Raw genomic sequence first — 21107 nt, 5'->3', positions numbered from 1 at the left:
GTGATTATTATAGCTCTAGCCTGGATGGCTTTTTTCTTTACAGTTTATTCCTGTACTTAGGAAATCAACTGGAAAATAAACTCCAGTTATTCTGAGTCCCAAGGAACATTATGTCCCCATAAGTCATTCCCTAAATGCCCCATTGCCGATCCAGCTTGCTAGTCAGTAGGAAGCAAGTTCTAGCCGAGGAGAGAAGATGGTGTTCCTGATTGTGGAGGATCTGTCAACTGAAGGATATTGTGGCCCTCTTTACTCTTTACACAGTTTCACTGAAAAGCCTGGTCTTGGAGGAAAGCCAAATTCAGACACTTAGGGTCAAGCCTTGTTATCTGAGAGCTGTTGGAACTTGGGCAGGTCATTCAACTCTAAGGAACCTGGGTTTTCTGATTTGTCAACTGCAATTCAGTGTAATTATCTCATAGGAGTATTGTTATCTCCAAGATAACATATGAGAAGAGCTTTGTGCAGTATCTCATCTTTGCTAAAATTATCAGTAAATAGTGACATTATTTTCTTATCATCATCACCATTCTTTACTGTTAGAAGTCTAGGGTGGAGTTGGAGCAATAGCATGGCACGTAGGGAGTTTGCCTTACATGTGGACCACTCAGGTTTGATCAGCAGCTCTCCATATGGTCCCACAAGCCTAACACAAGCGACCTTTGAGCCAGGAGTAAGCCCTGAGCACTTCTGGGTGTGACCCAAGAAACAAAACTAGGATCTAAAAAAAAAAATCTAGGATTGTAGTAAACAATTTCATTAACTTTAACATTAAAGTTAAAAGACTTGGTTAGGTTTCAAAGTTTGGCATTTACTAGCTATATTGTGACCTCAAATAAAGTTTTTCCATATATATATGTATGTACATATGTGTATAAAGTGAAATAATTAATATAACCATTGCACTTTATGATTTCTACTTTAATTTTTACTTGTCCTAAAGGGCAGAGTCAACCAACACTGGAATATCAATCTTCTTTGGAAGAACATTCTCAAAACACTATGTGTATATGCTATGATATAGTTTTCCCATTGCCACTAAATTTAAACTACCACCTTAAACTAACTACCACCTTTTTTTTTCATCAAACTTGTTTTTCTTTTCCTCTTTTAGGCCACACTTGGTTGTGCATGGGGTTCTTCACTTGGGAATCACTCCTGATATGTGCAAGAGACCATATGGGATGCCAGGGATTGAACCCAGGTTGGCCACATGAGAGGCAAGCACACTGCCTCTTGTACTAATCTCTGGCACCTGTTGTTTTTCATTCTATAGTAGCTCTGTAGCTCTGTCTTCCCGCTGTTCATTGATTTGCTCGAGCAGGCACCAGTAACATCTCCATTGTAAGACTTGTTGTTACAGTGTTTGGCATATTGAATATGCCATGGGTAGCTTGCCAGGCTCTGCTATGCAGGCTGGATACTCTTGGTAGTTTGCCGTGCTCTCCAAGAGGGATGGAGAAATCGAGCCCGGATTGGCAGCATGCAAGGCAAATGCCCTACATGCTATGCTATCGTTTCTCGGCCTTTTGGCTAAGATCAAGCGTAGTGTCATTCTATAGTATAAAAGAAAAACTGGGAACAACAGAAATTAGACATGTATTTTCTTATTTATGGTATCTTTATTTTGTGAATTACAATAAAAATATAAATCAAAATATAACCACAGTGAAGCATTACCTATTACTCTAACTTTTATGTCTAAACTTACTTGGGTACTTATGTAAGTGACAAGTCTAGGCCTCACAGGCAGTAATGCTGCTTAGGTAGGTTTGGGGAGGATTCTTGGAATCTGTATTTCTTTTCCTTTCTTTTCTTTTTAATGAGGGGGGAGGCGTGCACACCCAGCAATGCTAGGGAACATACGGGACTGCTACTCCCAGCTCCATGCTCTGTGAGTGCTCAAGTCCAGGCCTCCCATATGCAAAGCCTGTGCTTCATCAGGACCTTTGAGTTATCTTCCTGCTGCTGGAATCTCCATTTCTCACAACCTTTCTACATAATATAGATGTAGGCAGCACTGTAGCATTGTAGCACTGTCCTTCTGTAGTTCACCAATTTGCTCGAGTGGGCACCAGTAACGTCTCCATTATGAGACTTGTTACTGTTTTTGGCATATCAAATATGCCATGGGGAGCTTGCCAGACTCCGCCGACAGATGTCGGTAGCCCTTCAAAATCGCTTGGTAAGGAAGTCCTGACTCAGTTTCAAATCTCTGAGTTCCCACCAGTGGGATCTTGGCAGGGGAGTTAGGAATGAGATCACCAGCCTGACATTTGTTATTTTTTGACACCACAGGCCCTAAGGCTTTTCTCTCAGTTCTGGCAAACAAGGCAACTTGACCCCTTGCCTCCAGAGAAGGTGATTCATCTTCTGGCTCACAAAATGCCACTCTGCTAGTCATGGGGTGGTGGGAAGTAGAAGGAATACCGGTATTTCTACTCAAGTGATCCCGGCATGACCTCTAAAAACGCAGCTGATATTACTCCTGGCAGTGCTCAGTGAACCATATGGGGTGCTGGGAATCGAACTCATGTTGGCTGCATGCAAGGAAAGGCTCTATCCACTATTGAATGCATGAGCCAGGAGTAACCCCTGTTCATCACCAGGTGTGACCCAAAAAGCTAATAATAATAATAAATAATAATAATAATAAATGAAAACAAAGCTGGTGTGCTCCCAGCCACTTGCCTGACAGCTTCAGGATATGCAAAAGATCTCCCAATACCTCTCTGGTGCCAGAAGAATAGGAAACATAGATGGGAGGTTAACAAACCATGAAGCAGGCACCTAACGTTGTCAAGGGACAAGACAGACACAATAAAGATGAGCTGGATGTTTTCTCTGACAACGGGGCTGTTACTATTGCTGAATTCCTTTGTATGATTCCAAGTAACTCAAAGTCTCTAATTCTCTCTCTCCATTACCCCACCCCATCCTAAAAGGAAAACAACAACAACGAAAAAGAGTGGGGACTTATTTTTATAACTTGAAAGAAGCAATGTTTGTGTTCTTCTAGGGTGTATAGCTTCTCCCAGGTAATATCGTTCTGCCCACCGCACTACCCCATGCTACTCTGTAAAATTACACACAAGGAGACTATAACTACATAGAAGGCTCACTCAGCATACACTGATTTAATCTCCGCCACTTGTCATCTCCCTATGGGAGCTCAACAGAAACAACAGCCTTGATTACAGAGCCTACAGTCACTTCCAATAAATAAATGACCCAATCCTGGTCTTTAAAGTTTGTTAAATTTTACCTAAGTAGGACAAATATCAAAGCAAGCCCTGGTGCTGAAAGAGACGTAGCTAAAGTTACTAAATTGCATTTTTGCTTTTGCCTCGATTAGATGCAGCAGGGCGCTCTAGGGTTCTCTGACAAGATCACGTGCAATTGTTACCCTGAAAAGGAGTGATGTGTACCAATATTTATAGAATCAGAGGTATATGTCTCTCTTTTCTTCTTTGCTTGTTTTGATTTTGGTTTCTAGGCCACTTTGGGAGGTATTCAGGACTTACTCCTTACTCTGTACTCAAGAATCACCCTGGCAGGGTTCAGGGAACCATAGATGGTGCCAGGGATGGAACCCAGGGTGGAAACATGCAAGGCAAGTGCCCTACCAGCTGAACAATGGCTCTGTAGAGCCCCTACTTCTTTCTTAATGTAAAGAAACAAAGCAAGGGAAGAGATGACGTCCAGGGACTATGAACCCCTAGGCTCTGAAGACAGGACTGAGAGTACCAAGGAGTGGGGAACAAGAGGGAATGAACCTTGGGCAATGGTGTCAGATATTGGCACTTTGGAGGTCATCATGGTGTGGTAAATCTCTTTTCTTTTAAATAGAAATCGATTTTTTAATTGAATCACAGTGAGGTACACAGTTACAAAGTTGTTCATGATTGGATTTCAGTCCCATAATATTTCAGCACTATTACTTCATGAGAGAGAAAGAGACAGAGACAGAGACAGAATCAGAGAGTGAGACAGAGACAGAGAGAGGGAGAGTGGGAGGGAGGTAGGGAACGAGGGAGGGAACGAGGGAGGGAAAGAGAGAGAAGAAAAGTGCCGAACATAGCAGCAGGGAGTGGGGCATGAGGGAAACTGGGACACTGGTAGTGGGAAATACTCTTTTCTTAAAATATTTAAACACACTCTTATAAGCTAATGTTACCTTAATTAAAAAAATAAACTCAAGCAAAACTAATGGAAATTCTTAGCATATTTGTTATGTTTAAAATAAAAACCCTCAATCCTATTTTCCCATTGGGTCAATGAGGAAATTGAGATGCAGAGGAATTCTGCTAATCACTGTCACTCTCTGTTCTCAATTCCATGCTCTAGTCCTCTCCTGCTCTGCTCTGCATCTCAGGAGTTTGATCTTATCATTGTCCTCCCAGTTTGACTTGGCCAATTTGAAGCTCTGGTGGGAGGCTGGAGGGCAACAGTGAAGCCAGGGTTCTTTCTTTCCTTTTGTCTTGTAATTTTGGACAGTGTCTCCCTTAACGACTGTATCTGCCGTGGTCCCTGCTCCCCACTCACTGCTTCTTCTCTCCCTGGTCCCATCTTCCTGCCACATAGGTCCTGTTCCATGTTTTTAATTTACCCCTTCCATTAACCCTCCCACTTTTTGCTATCCCAGAAGCTAATATGCATATTTTCTATGATCTATACAGACATCCCCTAACATTTTTTATAATAAAAATCTTTATTATAAAAATTCTCATATATGCTTGTCTGAGTCTGTGAACTAACTGAACTAAGGAGCCAGTTCACATTAGACTCTGGTAATAATACAAATGACAATGGTCCAATTTAGTGAAAACTTGAAGTGTTATACAAACGCATGCATGCAACACATGTAAAAACCTAAATGAAAGATCACAATCACAGGGTGAGGACAGTTCTGTTATTATTTCCTTTTTACAATATGAAAACCTGAATCTGGTAGATTATAACTTGTCTTTTACAAAGGTAACAAAATTTGGATTTGAAGTACAGTTTGGCTCATGCTTTCAGCCTCCACTGTCTATTCCTCTGACTTAGCCTCATAGACCAACCAGTTCTCACTACATGCACCATTTATTTTAAGGTACTTTAAGCATTAAAGTGAGGTACTGTAGCTATAAATTTTCTGCAATCTTAGCCAAAGAGAGTAAAACCTTTTCATAATGAGAAACAATCAAGGATGCTTAAATGTAATCGGAAAAACAGCATTTCCTGAACATAAGATAGAAATAATTGCATCCCTTAACATTTTTATCTTCCTGAAATTGGTACTACTAATAAAAATGTTTATTAACACTGTTCTAGGGTATGGATGTTAGGAAAAATGCTCTTCCTACATCAGAGCTAGGATTTCCAGATAATGGTTCAATTTACATAGCTTTCCTAGCATCTATTTCCACCCGGCAGCACCTTCCAAATAAGAGTGGGAGAATCAAAAAGGAAGAAGATGAGGATTGATGTAGCTGGTGCCCAGCTCAACAAAGGAGCTCCAGCTAATCTGCTCTTCATTTAAAAGGATACTTGCTCATTTTCTCTTTCAAGAATTACAAGGCTAACTCTCAAACTCTCTCCCATCTCAGTAAACTCAAAACACCCAAAAGCATCACACTAGTAACACTGAGCATTATCTGATGTATCATTTGGGGTGGTTTTTTCTCTCCCAATAATTCAATGAGAAAAAAATAGGCTTGATAACACTCTCAAGGCAACCAAAACAAGTTAATGAATGTTAGACAGTGAAATATGTACACACCTTTTAATGTTTGTATATTAGGATAGAAGAGACTAAGAGAAATGAGAATTTTCACCCCTAGGGAAAAATATAAAAATAAAAATATAATAAAAATTATAACAATATAACAGGTCATATTTTAGCCTTGAAGGTATTTTTTCTAATTAACTAGAAAAATTATCCTGTTTGGCTCTTTACTTTAATTACTTTTCCTTGATTATGAATGTGAAAAAAATATACTGAAGGAGAATTTATTGTCAGTCAGGTTTTATTTTAATCACTGCATATTTGATTTATTTCGTTCAATACACTGAGATTGATAATGTTACTGTCTCACAGATAAAAATTACATAGAAACCATTGTTCTCTTTTCTTCTTTTGTTGTTTTGTTTTGTTTTATGGGCCAACAACTCAAGCTCAGAGCTTAATTTGCTCTGCAAGGGGTTACTTCTGGTGGACTTGGGGGACTATATGGGATGCTGGGGATCAAACCCTGTTTGGCTGTGTGCAAGGCAGGTGCTCTATGTGCTTTACTATGACTCCTACCCCAGGAAGCAAAATTTTCTTAACATAGCATAGGTAATAAGTAGCAAAGTGGGGATCTGAGCCCAGGTAGTCCTCTCCAAGAGTTCAAACTGCATTATGTAGCCTGAGTATATTTCCCCCATAATTTTTTAATACTTAATGTAGAAAATCTCAAAAATGTCACAAGTTTGGAAATATCTGGTTCATTCATAATCTTCCTACCTGTAAGTAGATAAAAATTTTAATGCAATAATAATGACATAATCTCTCAAAGTATGATTTAGTTTTTGCTGTTTGGGTACCTATGAGAAAAGCTATATGACTAATCAGAAGTTTAGAGAATGTATTTAAGATCGATCGACTTGAGAGACTATATTTTACACAAAACTCATTTTGGAGTCATGGAGTATCTCAAAAAAACAAGCAGTTATCTATTATAAAATGTATATGAAACCAAGTTTGAAACACAATGAGTGTCTGTTGGAAAGTGTCTACTATACATGTTAAAATACCATAATAGAAAAAAAATCAACTGTGACTTCATAGATGAGGCCTCAGCTGAGAACCGTGAGACATGTTCTGAATCAGAGGTACTGATTTTCTACCAAGCTGGCTATACAACAAATAATACTTTCTAACATGATTTGGGGAAAAAGGTAAAAGAGATACACATCTGTTATCAAGTTTATTTTAAAATTATTTTTTATTGGGGGATTTGGAAGTCAGCAGAGCTTACTTCTATGCTCAGGGATCATTCCTGGCAGAGTTTGGGGGACCATACACTGTGCCCGCGAATCAAATGTGGATTGTCAACATGCACACAAGCACCTTATCCACTGCACCATCTCCCTATCTACCTCCCTTTCTCTTTCTCTCCCTATCTCTCTCTCTCTATCTATCTATCTATCTATCTATCTATCTATCTATCTATCTACTTACCTAGTCAAATATCCACTTTAGGGTTGGAAATTTAAGCAATTCTAGTGTCTTAGATTGAATTTCCCAGAAGCAGTTTACAAAATCATGATGTTAGTGATTTGTCTTTAGAAGATAAATGCCTGGAAACACAAAGAGGATAGTGAAGATTTGAGAACAGAAAAGGGAAATGAGGTAATAATGGGTGAGCTGCATCGATTTTTTACTATAGTGCAACTAGCTTGTTGGGCATTCCTAAGGGTTGGCAAAGAATATATCTTGGAGGTTCACCCCATAAGTAATGAAGGAGTTGGACTATCTGCCAACTCACATTTGTGACTGGATGAGTGTTGCCAGTAGGAATTGACGCTCAAGCATTCTGGCCTGTCCTAGCAGACTGACCAAGCAAATTCCTTTGGCTGTAAACTGAGGTAAGGGTATATAGTAAAAAGTGTAGATGTGAATGGTGAGAGACTTGGAGATTTAAAAAAATGGGAAAATGGCACATATGGTGGAATTCAATACTTTCTCCATTCTCTGTGGTCAGGGTCACATCCACTGGTGCTCAGAGGACCATAAGTCGTGCTCTGATTGAACATGTGAGGATCACATTCAAGGCAAGCACCTTAATCCTTATGCTATCTCTTAGTCCACCTAGGAGATATCATCAGCAATGGCAGTATCAGTATAAAGTCACTGTCACTGTCCCTGTCCTCCCTTTGTTCATTTCATCAATTTGCGCGAGCGGGCTCAGTAACACTGTGAGACCTGTTACTGTGTTTGGCATATCATATATGTCACGCCTGCCAGGCTTTGCCGAGCGGGTGAAATATTCTCTGTATCTTGCTAAGCTCTCCGAGAGGGGCAGAAGAATCGAACTCGGGTCGGCCATAAAGTTAGCTAGTATAAAGAAAAACATAATCTGAATCATTATATTTGTACTCTATTATTCTGCTTTGTCACCTAATACAATATTGGGAACATTTCACATATATTTAAATACTCTTCGAGAAAATTACTTTTAAATAGCTCCCCAGCATTTCATTTTATGGTGCAACATAATTTAATTTTGCCAATTCCCTGTTTTTTATATGAAAATTTTCCCTAATTTTATAGAAGTTAAAACAACAATAAATACCTTTGTTTACATATTTTCTCTACACTTATAGTTATGTCTCTAGGATAAATTAATTAAGGACAATGTTGTTAACTATTTAAAAGAGTGATTACTAACAACACATTCACCAGAATGCATGAAACTGACAAAAAATGTTTTTATCAAGATGAAATCTTATGACATGGAAACGACACAATAACATTCTTCATTATGAAGTTTCTATTATTCTCTCTATTCAGTTATTCTCAAATGACAGAAGGTGTGCAACTATTAGAAATCTTTACTATTATCTAGTTTTAATGGAAAGTGAACACCAGGTCATTGAATAAGATGATTACTCAGAAGAAACAAGATTAAACACATATGCTATAAGATCATTTATAAATTGGACCTAGTTCTCCACAAACACCATTCATAAGTTTTCTAGATTTATTCTGATTATTGCCTCCTTTACAGAAATATTAAAGTCACTGAGCACTCTCCTTAAAGCTACCTTCTTTACTCGAACAGAAATCCCTCAATTTCACTGGAAACTTATAGATCCTTCCAGTACCAGGACTTGGGGTGGAGATTATTACCCACTTTGGAAAACACAAAGCATAAAATAAGTTTGTGGAGTCGTTAGGCTTTCATAAGTCTTTGAAGGAGCACATACGAAATTCTATTTCCCATTTTCTAAAAGCCTGGAAAACTTTCTTTCTTACAGAATATTTTAGGAACATCCCATAATAAGCACTATTAGGTATTTCTAAAGGCCTTTTTTCATAGTGTTTTGCCTTTGATTTAAAAATAATATAAGTGAACAGTAACATGCACGAAGTTTTCTTTTCTCTTGAAATCTACTCTGTCTTGGTTATTCCACTTCATTTCATTTGTACTGCTTTGTCTCCCATGCCCTCCATCACTAGTCACTCCTAGTCAATCCTTTTCTTAATTCATTTAACTATGGCCGCCTTTCATAATCTAACCCTATGAATTTGTTCTGCTAGCTATCTTGATGTTCTCTATTCTCCCATAATTTAACTTTTATTCCATTAGTCAGTTCTTTGTCTGCCTTTTCAGAATTTTCCTCTCATTTTACATAGTATTTAGCATAAAACTCCCTTTTGGGAAACCCCTCAAATTCTGCTGATCAAACCCAAATCTATTGCTTCAATGTAGTTTTCCTCATTCTTTTTTCTCTCTCCTTCCTTCCTTCCTTCCTTCCTCCCTCCCTCCTTCCCTCCCTCCATCCCTTCCATCCCTTTTTTCTTTTCTTTCTTCCTTCCTTCCTTTCTCCCTCCCTCCTTCCTTCCCTTCCTCCATCCCTTCCATCCCTTTTTTCTTTCTTTCCTTTCTTCCTTCCTTTCCTTCTTCCTTCCTTCCTTCCTTTCTTTCTTTCTTTCTTTCTTTCTTTCTTTCTTTCTTTCTTTCTTTCATCATCATTGACTTATTCCCAGTGAATAATTTGGGAATTCAAATGTTTCTAAAATCTTATCCAAAACCACTTTAACTTATTCTTTTAATTCATTATATATTTTTGCTGTACTTAACTTATTTTCAAACACCCTATACATTTTAGTCTATATTAAAATTATTAAGGTAAAGGTAAAGGTAAAGGCCCTCCCGTTGATCGTCGATTTGCTCGAGCGGGCCCAGTAACGTCTCCATTGGAGACTTTGTTGTTACTGTGTCTGGCATATCGAATACTCTCGGTAGCTTGCCGGGCTCTCCGAGAGGGGCGGAGGAATCGAACTCGGGTCGGCCATGTTGGCCGCTTGTAAGGCGAACGCCCTACCCGCTATGCTATCGCTCCAGCCCTTCCTTTCTCCCCGGTCGGACCGTGAGTGCGGGCGGCCGCGGCCTTCGTCCATCCGCGTCCATCCTCGGCGGGGCGCGCGCGGGGCGGCCGGCGGGGGCGCGGGCGGGCGGGCCGGGGTCTCGCGGGGTCTCACCGCCGTGTCCCGCGCAGATGGCGCCCGCCAAGAAGGGCGGCGAGAAGAAGAAGGGCCGCTCGGCCATCAACGAGGTGGTCACGCGCGAGTACATTAAAATTATTAAAGTTTATAAAATATATTATCAAAATTAATAAAATTTTATATTCTATATGAATATTTCATTTAGTATTCTCAGAATAATACTTATTTCCTACACAAAGTTGATTTAGTGATGATGGCATATTACAAAATTCCTAAGCATGTCTAATCAATGTTTTATGCACTTGCAGTAAGTATTGCCTGTCAATAAGTATTTTCCTGTCTCATCATATATTTATCAATTAAAACCTAACCTTGTCATAAATATTTTTGAAGCCATAATAAATATTTTTACACCCATAATCCTCTCTCTTATTCTGTCTCTCATTTGACAACCTTAGTATATAAATGCAAATTGCCAGTTGGCATTTCCACAAGTAGGTTTTCTCCAAATACATTAAAATTCTTTGAAATAAGAAACTGCTCCACACTTCTATAAATAAAATGCTAAGAACATTAAGTTCAGAACCACCCCTTCCAAATTCTTTAATGATTTTATAGAAAATTCGCACATTATAGAAATATGTAAATACTACTTGTTTTTTTTATAAATCAAAATGTTAGGTGACAAAATTTTTTTATTCTCATAGTAAAATAACACATTGCTATATTGTAAGTTCCTCTTTTATGAGCAAAAAATCAGTACATGTGGTGATATAAGGTAGTAACACACTTTGTTATATTTGTTAAACGTACCCAAACATTTTGGAAACTAAAATTTTTGGAATTGACATTTTCTCACTCATAGTTGATAATCTGGTAAGGAAATAGGGTAACTTTGATCTGTCACTTACAGAATAATTATTTTTGTTCAAATGACTTGGCAGAAGAGTTTATTGTCTTCCTTGTGCTTGCAATAAGTAGAGTATAAGCTGCTGACTCCACTTATTTTATTTCTAAGATTATCATCAAATCATTGGTATTGACTTGTGACATTTTAAGAGAAAATAACGTTTTAAAGATTTCCATCACCAAAATCTTGCTAACTCAACTTGTTCTGAAATAAAAGACTTCAAAATAATCTATATGAATTCTAGATGTTGTTACTTATTATTGAACTCTTTCCCATGGAGATAATACCACAACATTTTCAAGCATCCAAATGTCCTGTGGAAGTTGCAATACTAGCATAATTGAGATGATGCCATTATCTCTAAGGTGCTCAAGACTTGAACAAAAGTGTAAGGCATTACTTAAAGGAGACACACTTATCCTAATTCCTTAATGGGAGCTGTACAGATGTGATTAAAATAGAGTGGCAAAAAGCTTTCTTAGTTTGCTCTAGAATAGTGATTTTTTAAATTACTTCTATGAGACCCAAGGTTCTTAGGAGACCATAGAGAAGGTAGGACAATGCATGTAGCAGAGTGATGTTAAGCAAAAGCACCTGGTGAGGGGTTTGAAAAATAGTACAGCACAGTGGGTAGGATGTTTGCCTTGCACAGGACAGACATGGGTTAAATCCTGGGCATCCCATATTGTCCCCTGAGCAAGGCCTGACTGCAGAGCCAGGAGAGTAACCCTCAAGCATTGCGGAGTGTGATCCAAAAAGCCAATAAATAAATAAATAAATAAAAATTCTTAAAAATCACGTGCTGATTCAGGCACTTTCTTCCCAGCTTCACCTTCAATGACTGTTTTTCCGTATGAAAAACTTCTTAGGAGTCAACTAATACTTGGAAGTAAAATCCTGTTACAGAAAATACAGTGATTGATAGCCTTTGTTTCAGAACCCAAGTTAAACACTATCAAATGAGTGGGTAACTGTATTTATAAAGGGCAAAAACGTTTGTATATAATTTCTCAAGTTGCCTATAGTTGGATCAGCAATATGTCTTCAGAAGAAAATGATGAAGCTGAATTCTGTAAATTCCTGAGGGACTTCTCAAATTACATTTACCTGTGGATTGTGAAATAAAATATTACTCTGTTCATTACTCATCTTTTGGTTTCTCTTCTTGTTACTCTTTTCCAGTTTGAGAGAGAGCAATGTATTCAATCTTAGTGCCTGTTGCTTTTTTTTTTTATATCAGAAAGAGTGACCTTTATATTGCCTGCTCCTATAACACCTTTTGGGGAAAGTCATTAAAGAAGGTAAAACAGAACTTAAAATTTGAGAGACCGTGAGAGACGATGAGACTGAGGTTACAAGTAGGAAAGAAGGAATTACATATCTGGTGGCAGCTGTCTTGAGAGATGTCTTGACTGATAATGGGCCATTTGCATCAGCATTTTCTTCCTTCCTTCCTTCCTTCCTTCCTTCCTTCCTTCCTTCCTTCCTTCCTTCTTTCTTTCCTTCCTTCCTTTCTGTTTTTGCCTTTTGGATCACTCTCACCGATGCTCAGTGGTCACTCCTGGCTCTGCACTCAGGAATTACTCCTGGCGGTGCTTGGGGCACCATATGGGATGCTGGGGATCAAACCTGGGTCGGCCGTGTGCAAGGCAAACACCCTACCCTCTGTGCTATCTCTCTGGTCCCTATTTTTTTAATTTTTTAAAAATTTTTATTTTTTTTTTTCTTTTTGGGTCACACCCGGCGAGGCACAGGGGTTACTCCTGACTCTCTTTGCACTCAGGAATTACTCCTGCCTGTGCTTGGTGGGCCATATGGGATGTTGGAACTCTAACACTGGTAGGCCATATCCAAGGCAAACACCCTACCTGCTGTGGTATTGCTCCAACCCCGCATTCTTCTTTTTAGAGGGGAGCTAATTATCATTAAATATGCTCTCCCATGGAGGTGTTGAGTGTTAATTTTACTTCTTAGGATATTTTGCTTTACTTCTTAGTATATTTTGCAGGGCTGGAGCGATAGCACAGCGGGTAGGGCGTTCGCCTTACAAGCGGCCAACATGGCCGACCCGAGTTCGATTCCTCCGCCCCTCTCGGAGAGCCCGCCAAGCTACCGAGAGTATTCGATATGCCAGACACAGTAACAACAAAGTCTCCAATGGAGACGTTACTGGGCCCGCTCGAGCAAATCGACGATCAACGGGAGGGCCTTTACCTTTTTACCTTTATATTTTGCAGGTTCTGACAGAATGCTTTCATTTACTTATATGTCCATAGAAGACCATATTTTCTTTTTAAAAACCAAGAAGAAAATAAATGTCCTTTTTGAATGCAGTAAGCACAAATCGCATTCCCTACCTGAATGGGTAAGCAAATGCTACATCAATGCTGAGGTTACTTTCGGTCTTGTTGACGCAGTCCACGCTCAGCCGCAGGGCTCCAGAATAGCCACCGCATGTTGCAAATGCAAAGATTGCAAAAAGCTGTGGAGAACAAAGAAATAAAAGAGAAGGCATTTATTTGGGTGATATTGACCTAATAATATACATCCATTAAAGCATAGTATCTAATACTGAAAATATGAGCTACAAAGTACAACAACCCAACTTTAAGAAGTACCAGCCACCCCTCCCACCCGACCCCCCCACGGGGCGCCGCGAGGGTGTGGGGTGGAACCATCAGGGACTACAGGGACTTTGGGAACAATGTTGGAAGGAAGTTGACACAGGTGGTGGGAATGGTACTAGAATATTATATGTCTAAGGCTCAACAATCAATGACTTTGTAAATCATGGTTCCTTAATAAAAATTAAAAATTAAAATATGAAGAGGTTAACATCAATCCAGAGTGAGCTTATGGTTCTTCTGATTTGTGGAATCATATTTTGGTTTAGACTAGAAAATGAAAGCCAGAATGATGATGAGGATTGGGGAATGAATGTCTGAAAAAAACACTTTGGCAAACTGGAATGATAGTACATGGAGAAAAATTAAACACAAGGCCAAAATAATTCTGTTTGACTTCGGTACATCTACACAATGGAGTACTATGCAGTTGTTAGAAAAGATGAAGTTATGAAATTTACATACAAGTGGTACTACATGGAAAGTATCATGCTAAATGAAATGAGTCAGAAAGAGAGGGACAGACATAGAAAGACTGCATTCATCTGGAGAATATAAAGTAACAAAATGGGAGACTAACACCCAAGAATAGCCGAGATAAGTACTAGGAGGTTCACTCCATGGCTTGGAGGCCAGCCACACATGCTGGGGGAAAAGGCAGCTTAGATAGAGAGGGGAGTACCAAGTAAAGGGTGCTGGGAGGATCCTCCCAGGATGAGAGATGCGTGCTGAAAGTATACTATAGACCAAACATGATTGCCACTCAATGCCTCTTTTGCAAATCACAGTGTCCAAAAGGAGAGAGAGAACAAAAGGGAATGCCTTGCCACAGGGGTGGGGTGGAATGGAGATGGAGTGAGGGAGTGGGAGGGATGCTGGGAGCATTGCAGGTGGGGAATGGGCACTGGTGGAGGGATGGGTACTCAATCATTGTATAACTGAAACCCAAGCACAAAACTTTGTAAGTCTGCAGCTGTACCTCATGGTGTTTCACTAATAAAAATTAAAATAAATAAATAAATAAATAAATAATGATGTTTAAGTGTGTAAATAGCGGCCATATCTTCGATGATAGTAAAATAATCTCACATCACTCAAAAGCAATATCCCAGTGGTTAACAATACGTTTCCAGCAGGAAAGCATTGGCGGTGTTGCCTTCGTTTCTTCTTGTTATTTGCTATGATGTTATGCAATGAATGTTTTGTCTTTTGAAACAATGCATAATTTTAAGGTGTCATCAGATGTTTATAGAGCTCATGAGTTGAAGGGTAGGTGAAAATGTAAGCAGTATTATTTTAGAGCCCAAGATTTCAGTGTCTGTTAAAGCCAACCCCTTCTTTGGAGCACAAGATCTCAGTGTTACTGTTAAAAACCACTGATTAGCAGTTAACGTGCTTTATGGTACTTGTTTGTACTTTCTTGCAATGCTTTCAATACTATTGAAAAGCATGGGTTAGCAGTTAATATCTTATTCAACTGGATCTTTAAGAACCAGGGACAGAGCATTAGAAGCAGAAACCCAGAAAAGTTTGTAAGAAAGAACAAAAACTGAGTGGGTGGGGGAGAACGAAAATGGAAAGAAAAGTTTGACTAAATTCAACAAAATTTAAATTTAATTTCCAAAGAAAATCTATAATGTGAACTAGCCCATTCAGTCACACTCCCAATTTATTTTATTTTATGTTAATTTTGGAATTCAATTTCTTACAGAAGCTTAGGCTTCTTCTAAGAACACTGGTTCAGGCAACATAGCAAGAGATGTCTGAATATATATGCTCTGAATGTGACCTTGAGAGATGGTTTAAAACTCCCACACCTTGACAAGTCTTGTTTGATTTTGCTATTTATGAAAAGAGGCACAGTTTGTGGAAAGAAGGCTGTTTGTTTAAGTGGCTAAATCAGCCTGTCCAGTCAAAAGTTCAAAGGCAACATTTTTGCTGTCCATAACACACGTCACTTCAGATTAACCAATTTCGGAAGAAAAGCCTCAAAACTCTTTGTCCCAATGACGCACTTAACTTTATAAGAAAAAAAATTGGCTAACAATAAAATCTTCACAGGGGAAGATCCACACATTATCTTGTGGATCACTTGTGTGATGTGTATTATTAGCTTTAAAGTGAGTATTTAAAAATAAGTATTTGAAAGTAGTTATTTTTAAATTTTTTAACACTATCATTTGTCAAAGTAAGCAACTTTGACAAAAGATACAGTGATTATTGTAGGAACAAAATATTTTACGTGTCTGGAGGTTGTGAAACAGCATATATTTTCACACAGAATAAGTACACAATACATTTTAATAAATATTATTACTTTAAATAGAGGTGAATGACCTCCATGGTAAGATGCTTGAGGCCATAAAATAGTAAATTTAGACTCAATATCTATTTGAACCTTTATGACCACCAGTCCCTTGAAACCAATATCCAAATAGTATAGAAAAACTGTATTTTGCTCATTTTTTCTTGTTTGTCAAGAATACACACAATGCCAGGATGAAAAGGAAGCTAAAATTATCTATGTTGTGAGGATGTGTTCATTTGTCATGATAAGGCATGCTTTTTTGATTAATTCTTGGCATGGTAAAAATAAGGAGTAAGTAATTTTCATTGCTCAATGCTTACATCTAGGTTTCTTCATATTATAGTGTCTCAATCCTTGAACTATCATAAGTCATGTCATGATAATTTTTATAGGAATATTTCTTCCAGAAGAAAGGAGTGATAGACTTTCACTAGGGCTTTGCAGATGACCACTTCCCTGACCAAGTATCCTTATCTGTAAAACAGAGATATTCTCTGCTTACCAAATCACTGAAAAAATTTAATATATGAAGAATGTATTTTTGCATAGCCTCACATTAATGCAAATATTTGTTTGGTACTTATTTGTATTTATTTGTTCACACATGTGAACTTTCCTGAGTCAACATTCCTAAGTGTGTAATCATCTCTTGGACACATAAAGGGTAGGAAGAATTGTCCATCATGATTACTATAAAATGACAAATCTAGCCCAGGCATATATTTGATCATATTTTCTATTGATAACAATTGTTTATATGTGCTTGCATATGTGTGTATGTGTGTATGAGAGAGAGACAGAGACAGAGAAAGAGAAAGTGATGTTTAATATCCCTTAATATCCCTTTAATGAATTGTGGCACAATGACTTAAAATATTTAAAAAGTAGCAACTAAGATTTGAAGGGTATAATGATCAATTCTGTTATTCAGTGCTTAACATCTATAGAAAAAGTATCCTTGGCTTTTCATTTTTCATATTGTATTAAAAGTGCTTTGTATATAAGATGTTATTAATGCTACCATATAATAAACTTAAGATGGAAAGATAATTATGTATTTAACTAGTTCAAAATGTTAGCTGCAGGGAAGAAGGAGTCAGACTATTGAAACCACGCATACTACTGCGTTTTCTTTAACTTCCGTTGAACTCTGAAAACATAAGACATTGTTCTTGAGTTAAATATGTCCCCTATGGGTTTTCTGGTTCCGTTTCTCCCTTCCCAACAATCCTTTCTGATTACAGGAAAATCACACAGTGTTACTGACATCAATTACACATTAGTTTGGTGAAGATTAAACAGATAATGTCTGTATTACTCTGAAAGAGAAAAATCCTGATGAGTGAATAACTTATTACAGGGGTGGCTGATTCCATATACAGGGGAGTAAAATAAAATTCTTCACAGTATATTATCAAGGGACCTGGTTCTGTAATTAGAAATGAACACTTTTTAGGGTAGTCCAAGTTCTCTTGGTGGTGTAGAGAAATATAAAATGTGATGAAAATTTTGAAATCCTACCACATATTCTCTTGGAAGTCCTCCAAGTCAAGCCAACCGAGATAGTAAAGGACTGGAGTCAGGCAGAACTAAGCTTGAGTCAAATTCCTAGTTGACCGTCAATGAGCAAATTATTCAACTTCTTCAAACTTCAGTTTCTATGTTTCTTAAACTGGGATTAATTCACACTTCAGCAGATGTTTAAGGTTGTACTTGTTATGTGCCAAATGGTGGAGAAAAGTAAAAAGCATGAAAAGAGAAAGATGGAGTCCCATGCCCACAATTTAGTTTATGGTTGAATGGAGAAAGAACTTACACATGTGTTAAGTGATTTGTGAGGAAACTGTTATAGACAGTCATGTCTGAGATTGTCACACATAATCTAAGACTTTGAGGATGAATGAGAAGATGTCACCTCCAAAGTGTAGGTGGACAAGGGGAAGTTCTGAGTATAGGTAACTAAATTTAAAAAAAAAAAACCACTTACCAAGTTTTGAACCAATGGAAGGTCAATGTTGGGTGGGAAAAGAGAGTATTTGCCTCACATGATTCTTTTTTTAATTTTACTGAATCACCGTGAGATAGTTACAAGCTTTCATGTTTGGGTTACAATCACACATGATCAAAGACCCATCTCTCCAACCAGTGCACATTCCCCACCACCAATATCCCCGGCATACCCCCCCCCCCCACTTTCCAACCCTCCCCTTGCCTCCATGGCAGACAATATTCCCCATACTCTCTACTTTTGGACATTATGGTTTGCAATACAGGCACTGAGAAGTCATCATGTTTGGTCCATTATCTACTTTCAGCACACATCTCCCATCACAACAGATTCCTCAAGCCATAATTTTCTTAGTGATCCCTTCTCTATTCCATCTGCCTTCTCCCCTCTGCTCATGAGGAGGGCTTCCAACTATGGAGCAATCTTCCTGGTCCTTATATCTACTGCCCTTGGGTGTCAGTCTCATGCTATGTTATTCTATACTCCACAAATGAGTGCAGTCCTTCAGGATACCGAAGCCATTTTTCAAAGAAATAGACAAAACACTCCTGAAATTCATATAGAACAATAAACCCCCACAAACAGCTAAAGCAATCCTTGGGAAAAAGAAGATCGGTGGCATCACCTTCCCCAACTTCAAACTATATTACAAAGAAGTACTAATTAAAACAGCGTGGTATTGGGACTACATCAAACTAAGAAGCTTCTGCACTTCAAAATAAACAGTGACCAAAATACAGAAAGAGTCAACAGAATGGGAAAAAATATTTACTCAATACCCATCTGGTAAGGGATTAATATGCAGGATATATAAGACACTAGTAGAATTGCACAATTGTACAAGAAAAAAACCCTCCAAGCCCATCAAAAAATGGGGAGAAGAAATAAACAGAAATTTCCTCAAAAAAAAAAAATACAAATGGCCAAAAGGCACATGATAAAATGCTCCACATCACAAGTCAGGGAGACGCAAATAAAAAGAACAATGAGATACCATCTCACACCACAGAGACTGGCATACATTCAAAAGAACAAAAGCAACCAGTGCTGGTGTGGATGTGGGGGAAAAGGGGCGCTCTTTTACTGTTGGTGGGAATACCAACTGGTCCAACCTTTCTGGAAAACAATATGGAAAGCCCTTCAAAAACTAGAAATTGAGCTTCCATATGACCCTGCAACACCACTTCTGGAAATATATCCCAGGGATACGAAAAATCACAGTAGAAATGACATCTGTACCTATGTGTTCATTGCAGCACTGTTCACAATAGCCAAAATCTGCAAACAACCCAAGTGCCCTAGAACAGATGACTGGTTAAAGAAACTTTGGTACATCTACACAATGTAATACTATGCGGTTGTCAGGAGAGATCAAGTCATGAACTTTGCTTATAAATGTATAGACATGGAGAGTATCATGCTAAGTGAAATGAGTCGGAAAGAGAGGGACAGACATAGAATGCCTCACATGACTCTTTGTACATGAGTTGAAAACACGTAGACTACAGCATCATTAAAGTCTTCTTCATTGTCTTCATCTCCTCTTCTTCCTTCACTCCAACTCCACTTCCATACTCTCTTTCTCTTTCTCACCCTCCTCAATATTCTCATTCTACTGCTATGACACCAGTATAAATAGTGGAACTAGAGAGGAAAATTTATTTGCCAAAAATAAGCTAGATTATAGCTGCAACAAGAATCCTGCTGCTCTAGGTTTATCAAGTCAATATTCCTTTAATTTGTTGTAGGATAGGACAAACAATTTTTGGCCACCTGTATAGTACTGTCAACTATCAAAGAACTAGTCTTTCTTTCCCAGGAATATGCCATGATGAGTTTGTGGACTGAAATCATTTGTGTGTCTCTTGAATGTTCCACAAACATAAACATGCAAGTTCATTTAACCAACTTTCTTCACCCTTCTTCCCTAACTTCTCTTTCCTTTCCCTTACCCTCATTTTTCATTTTCTCTAATTTTACCCTCCATCAGATAGAGGATTTTTAAAGACTCTAGGAAAAAGTTGCAAAGAGTTATAAACTTCCTTAGCTTGGTAATTTTTGCTCTTGAAAGGTCAATAATATTAGCAAAAGGAAGGATTATGTGTCTTATCAATGCTTGGCAAAGCATGACTAATGACAAGTCCTATAGAGATAATATTACCTTCTGGATTATGGAAAAGATGAGGAAACATTCTTTATGCAGTCATGATGGAATAATAACTGAGGGGTGGGTCCTGGAAAGAGAATAGATTGTGGGGACAGAGTATGGGGAGTGGAAAGAGATGACAGAAAAGATTTAGAAAGAATGTTCAGCATTTAAGGTCAACACTTTATCGACCAAAGCAATTTGACGATGAGAAATGGTGTTTATATGTGTGCATAACTTTATTATTTTCTCCAAACACTGCTATATATTAACCTTCAGTTCTCACTTTTTTCCTCTATTAATTCAGTGTACTCACTAATCTTTCCATTTGTGCCCTGATCAAGTCCATTAACCCAAGTACAATTTTGAAACTTCTGTGTTTCCATCTTTTCCCAACAACTTAGTTTTCCTCAAGGCAGATACCCCATCTCTCTAGCATAGTCTAAGATAAGCATAAGCAGTATAATAACCACTGGTTTAATCATTCACTTTCTGTGAGTTCATGAGACCAAAATAAATCCTACAATGAACTCTCATTTTGCCGCTGTCTTGGGTGATCTATAATTGTCTTCTTAACAACAAAATAATAATATTTTAGTGGGCAGAATTATCCAGCAGAGTTTTTCCTTACATGCAGCCTGACTTGAAATACATCAGATGAAAATTATCAAAATAATTGCTTTGAATTTTCTGGGTTAATAAGCATCCCAAAACCGAAATCATCCATCACAGGAATATCATGCACAGTTAATGATCCAAAGGTTTAACCCTAGAAAGAGAGCAAGCAGTTTCCTTTTTTAACTAAATGAACTATACAAGGAATATGTTTGAAATTTTGTACCAATCCTTCTGGTTAATTTGCAAGGGACAGCTGAAATCAATGTAAGATTGAGGAAATGAGAATTAGACTGAT

General features: G+C 38.1%; 1 protein-coding gene across 2 annotated transcripts in view; it reads right to left on the bottom strand.

Annotated features, from left to right (window-relative positions):
• Positions 1-21107, bottom strand: part of SYNPR (synaptoporin) — a 372090-nt gene that overhangs the window by 127229 nt on the left and 223754 nt on the right. For both annotated transcript variants that reach the window (XM_056129177.1, XM_056129178.1), the window contains one exon: positions 13466-13590. In XM_056129177.1, coding sequence (XP_055985152.1) covers positions 13466-13590 — 125 coding nt within the window. The remainder of the gene's footprint in view (positions 1-13465; positions 13591-21107) is intronic.

The sequence above is a fragment of the Sorex fumeus genome, unplaced genomic scaffold, assembly GCF_029834395.1.
Source record: "Sorex fumeus unplaced genomic scaffold, SorFum_2.1 ptg000072l, whole genome shotgun sequence".
In the NCBI taxonomy this organism is placed as follows: Eukaryota; Metazoa; Chordata; class Mammalia; order Eulipotyphla; family Soricidae; genus Sorex; species Sorex fumeus.
This window is presented reverse-complemented; position numbering and strand designations above follow the sequence as displayed.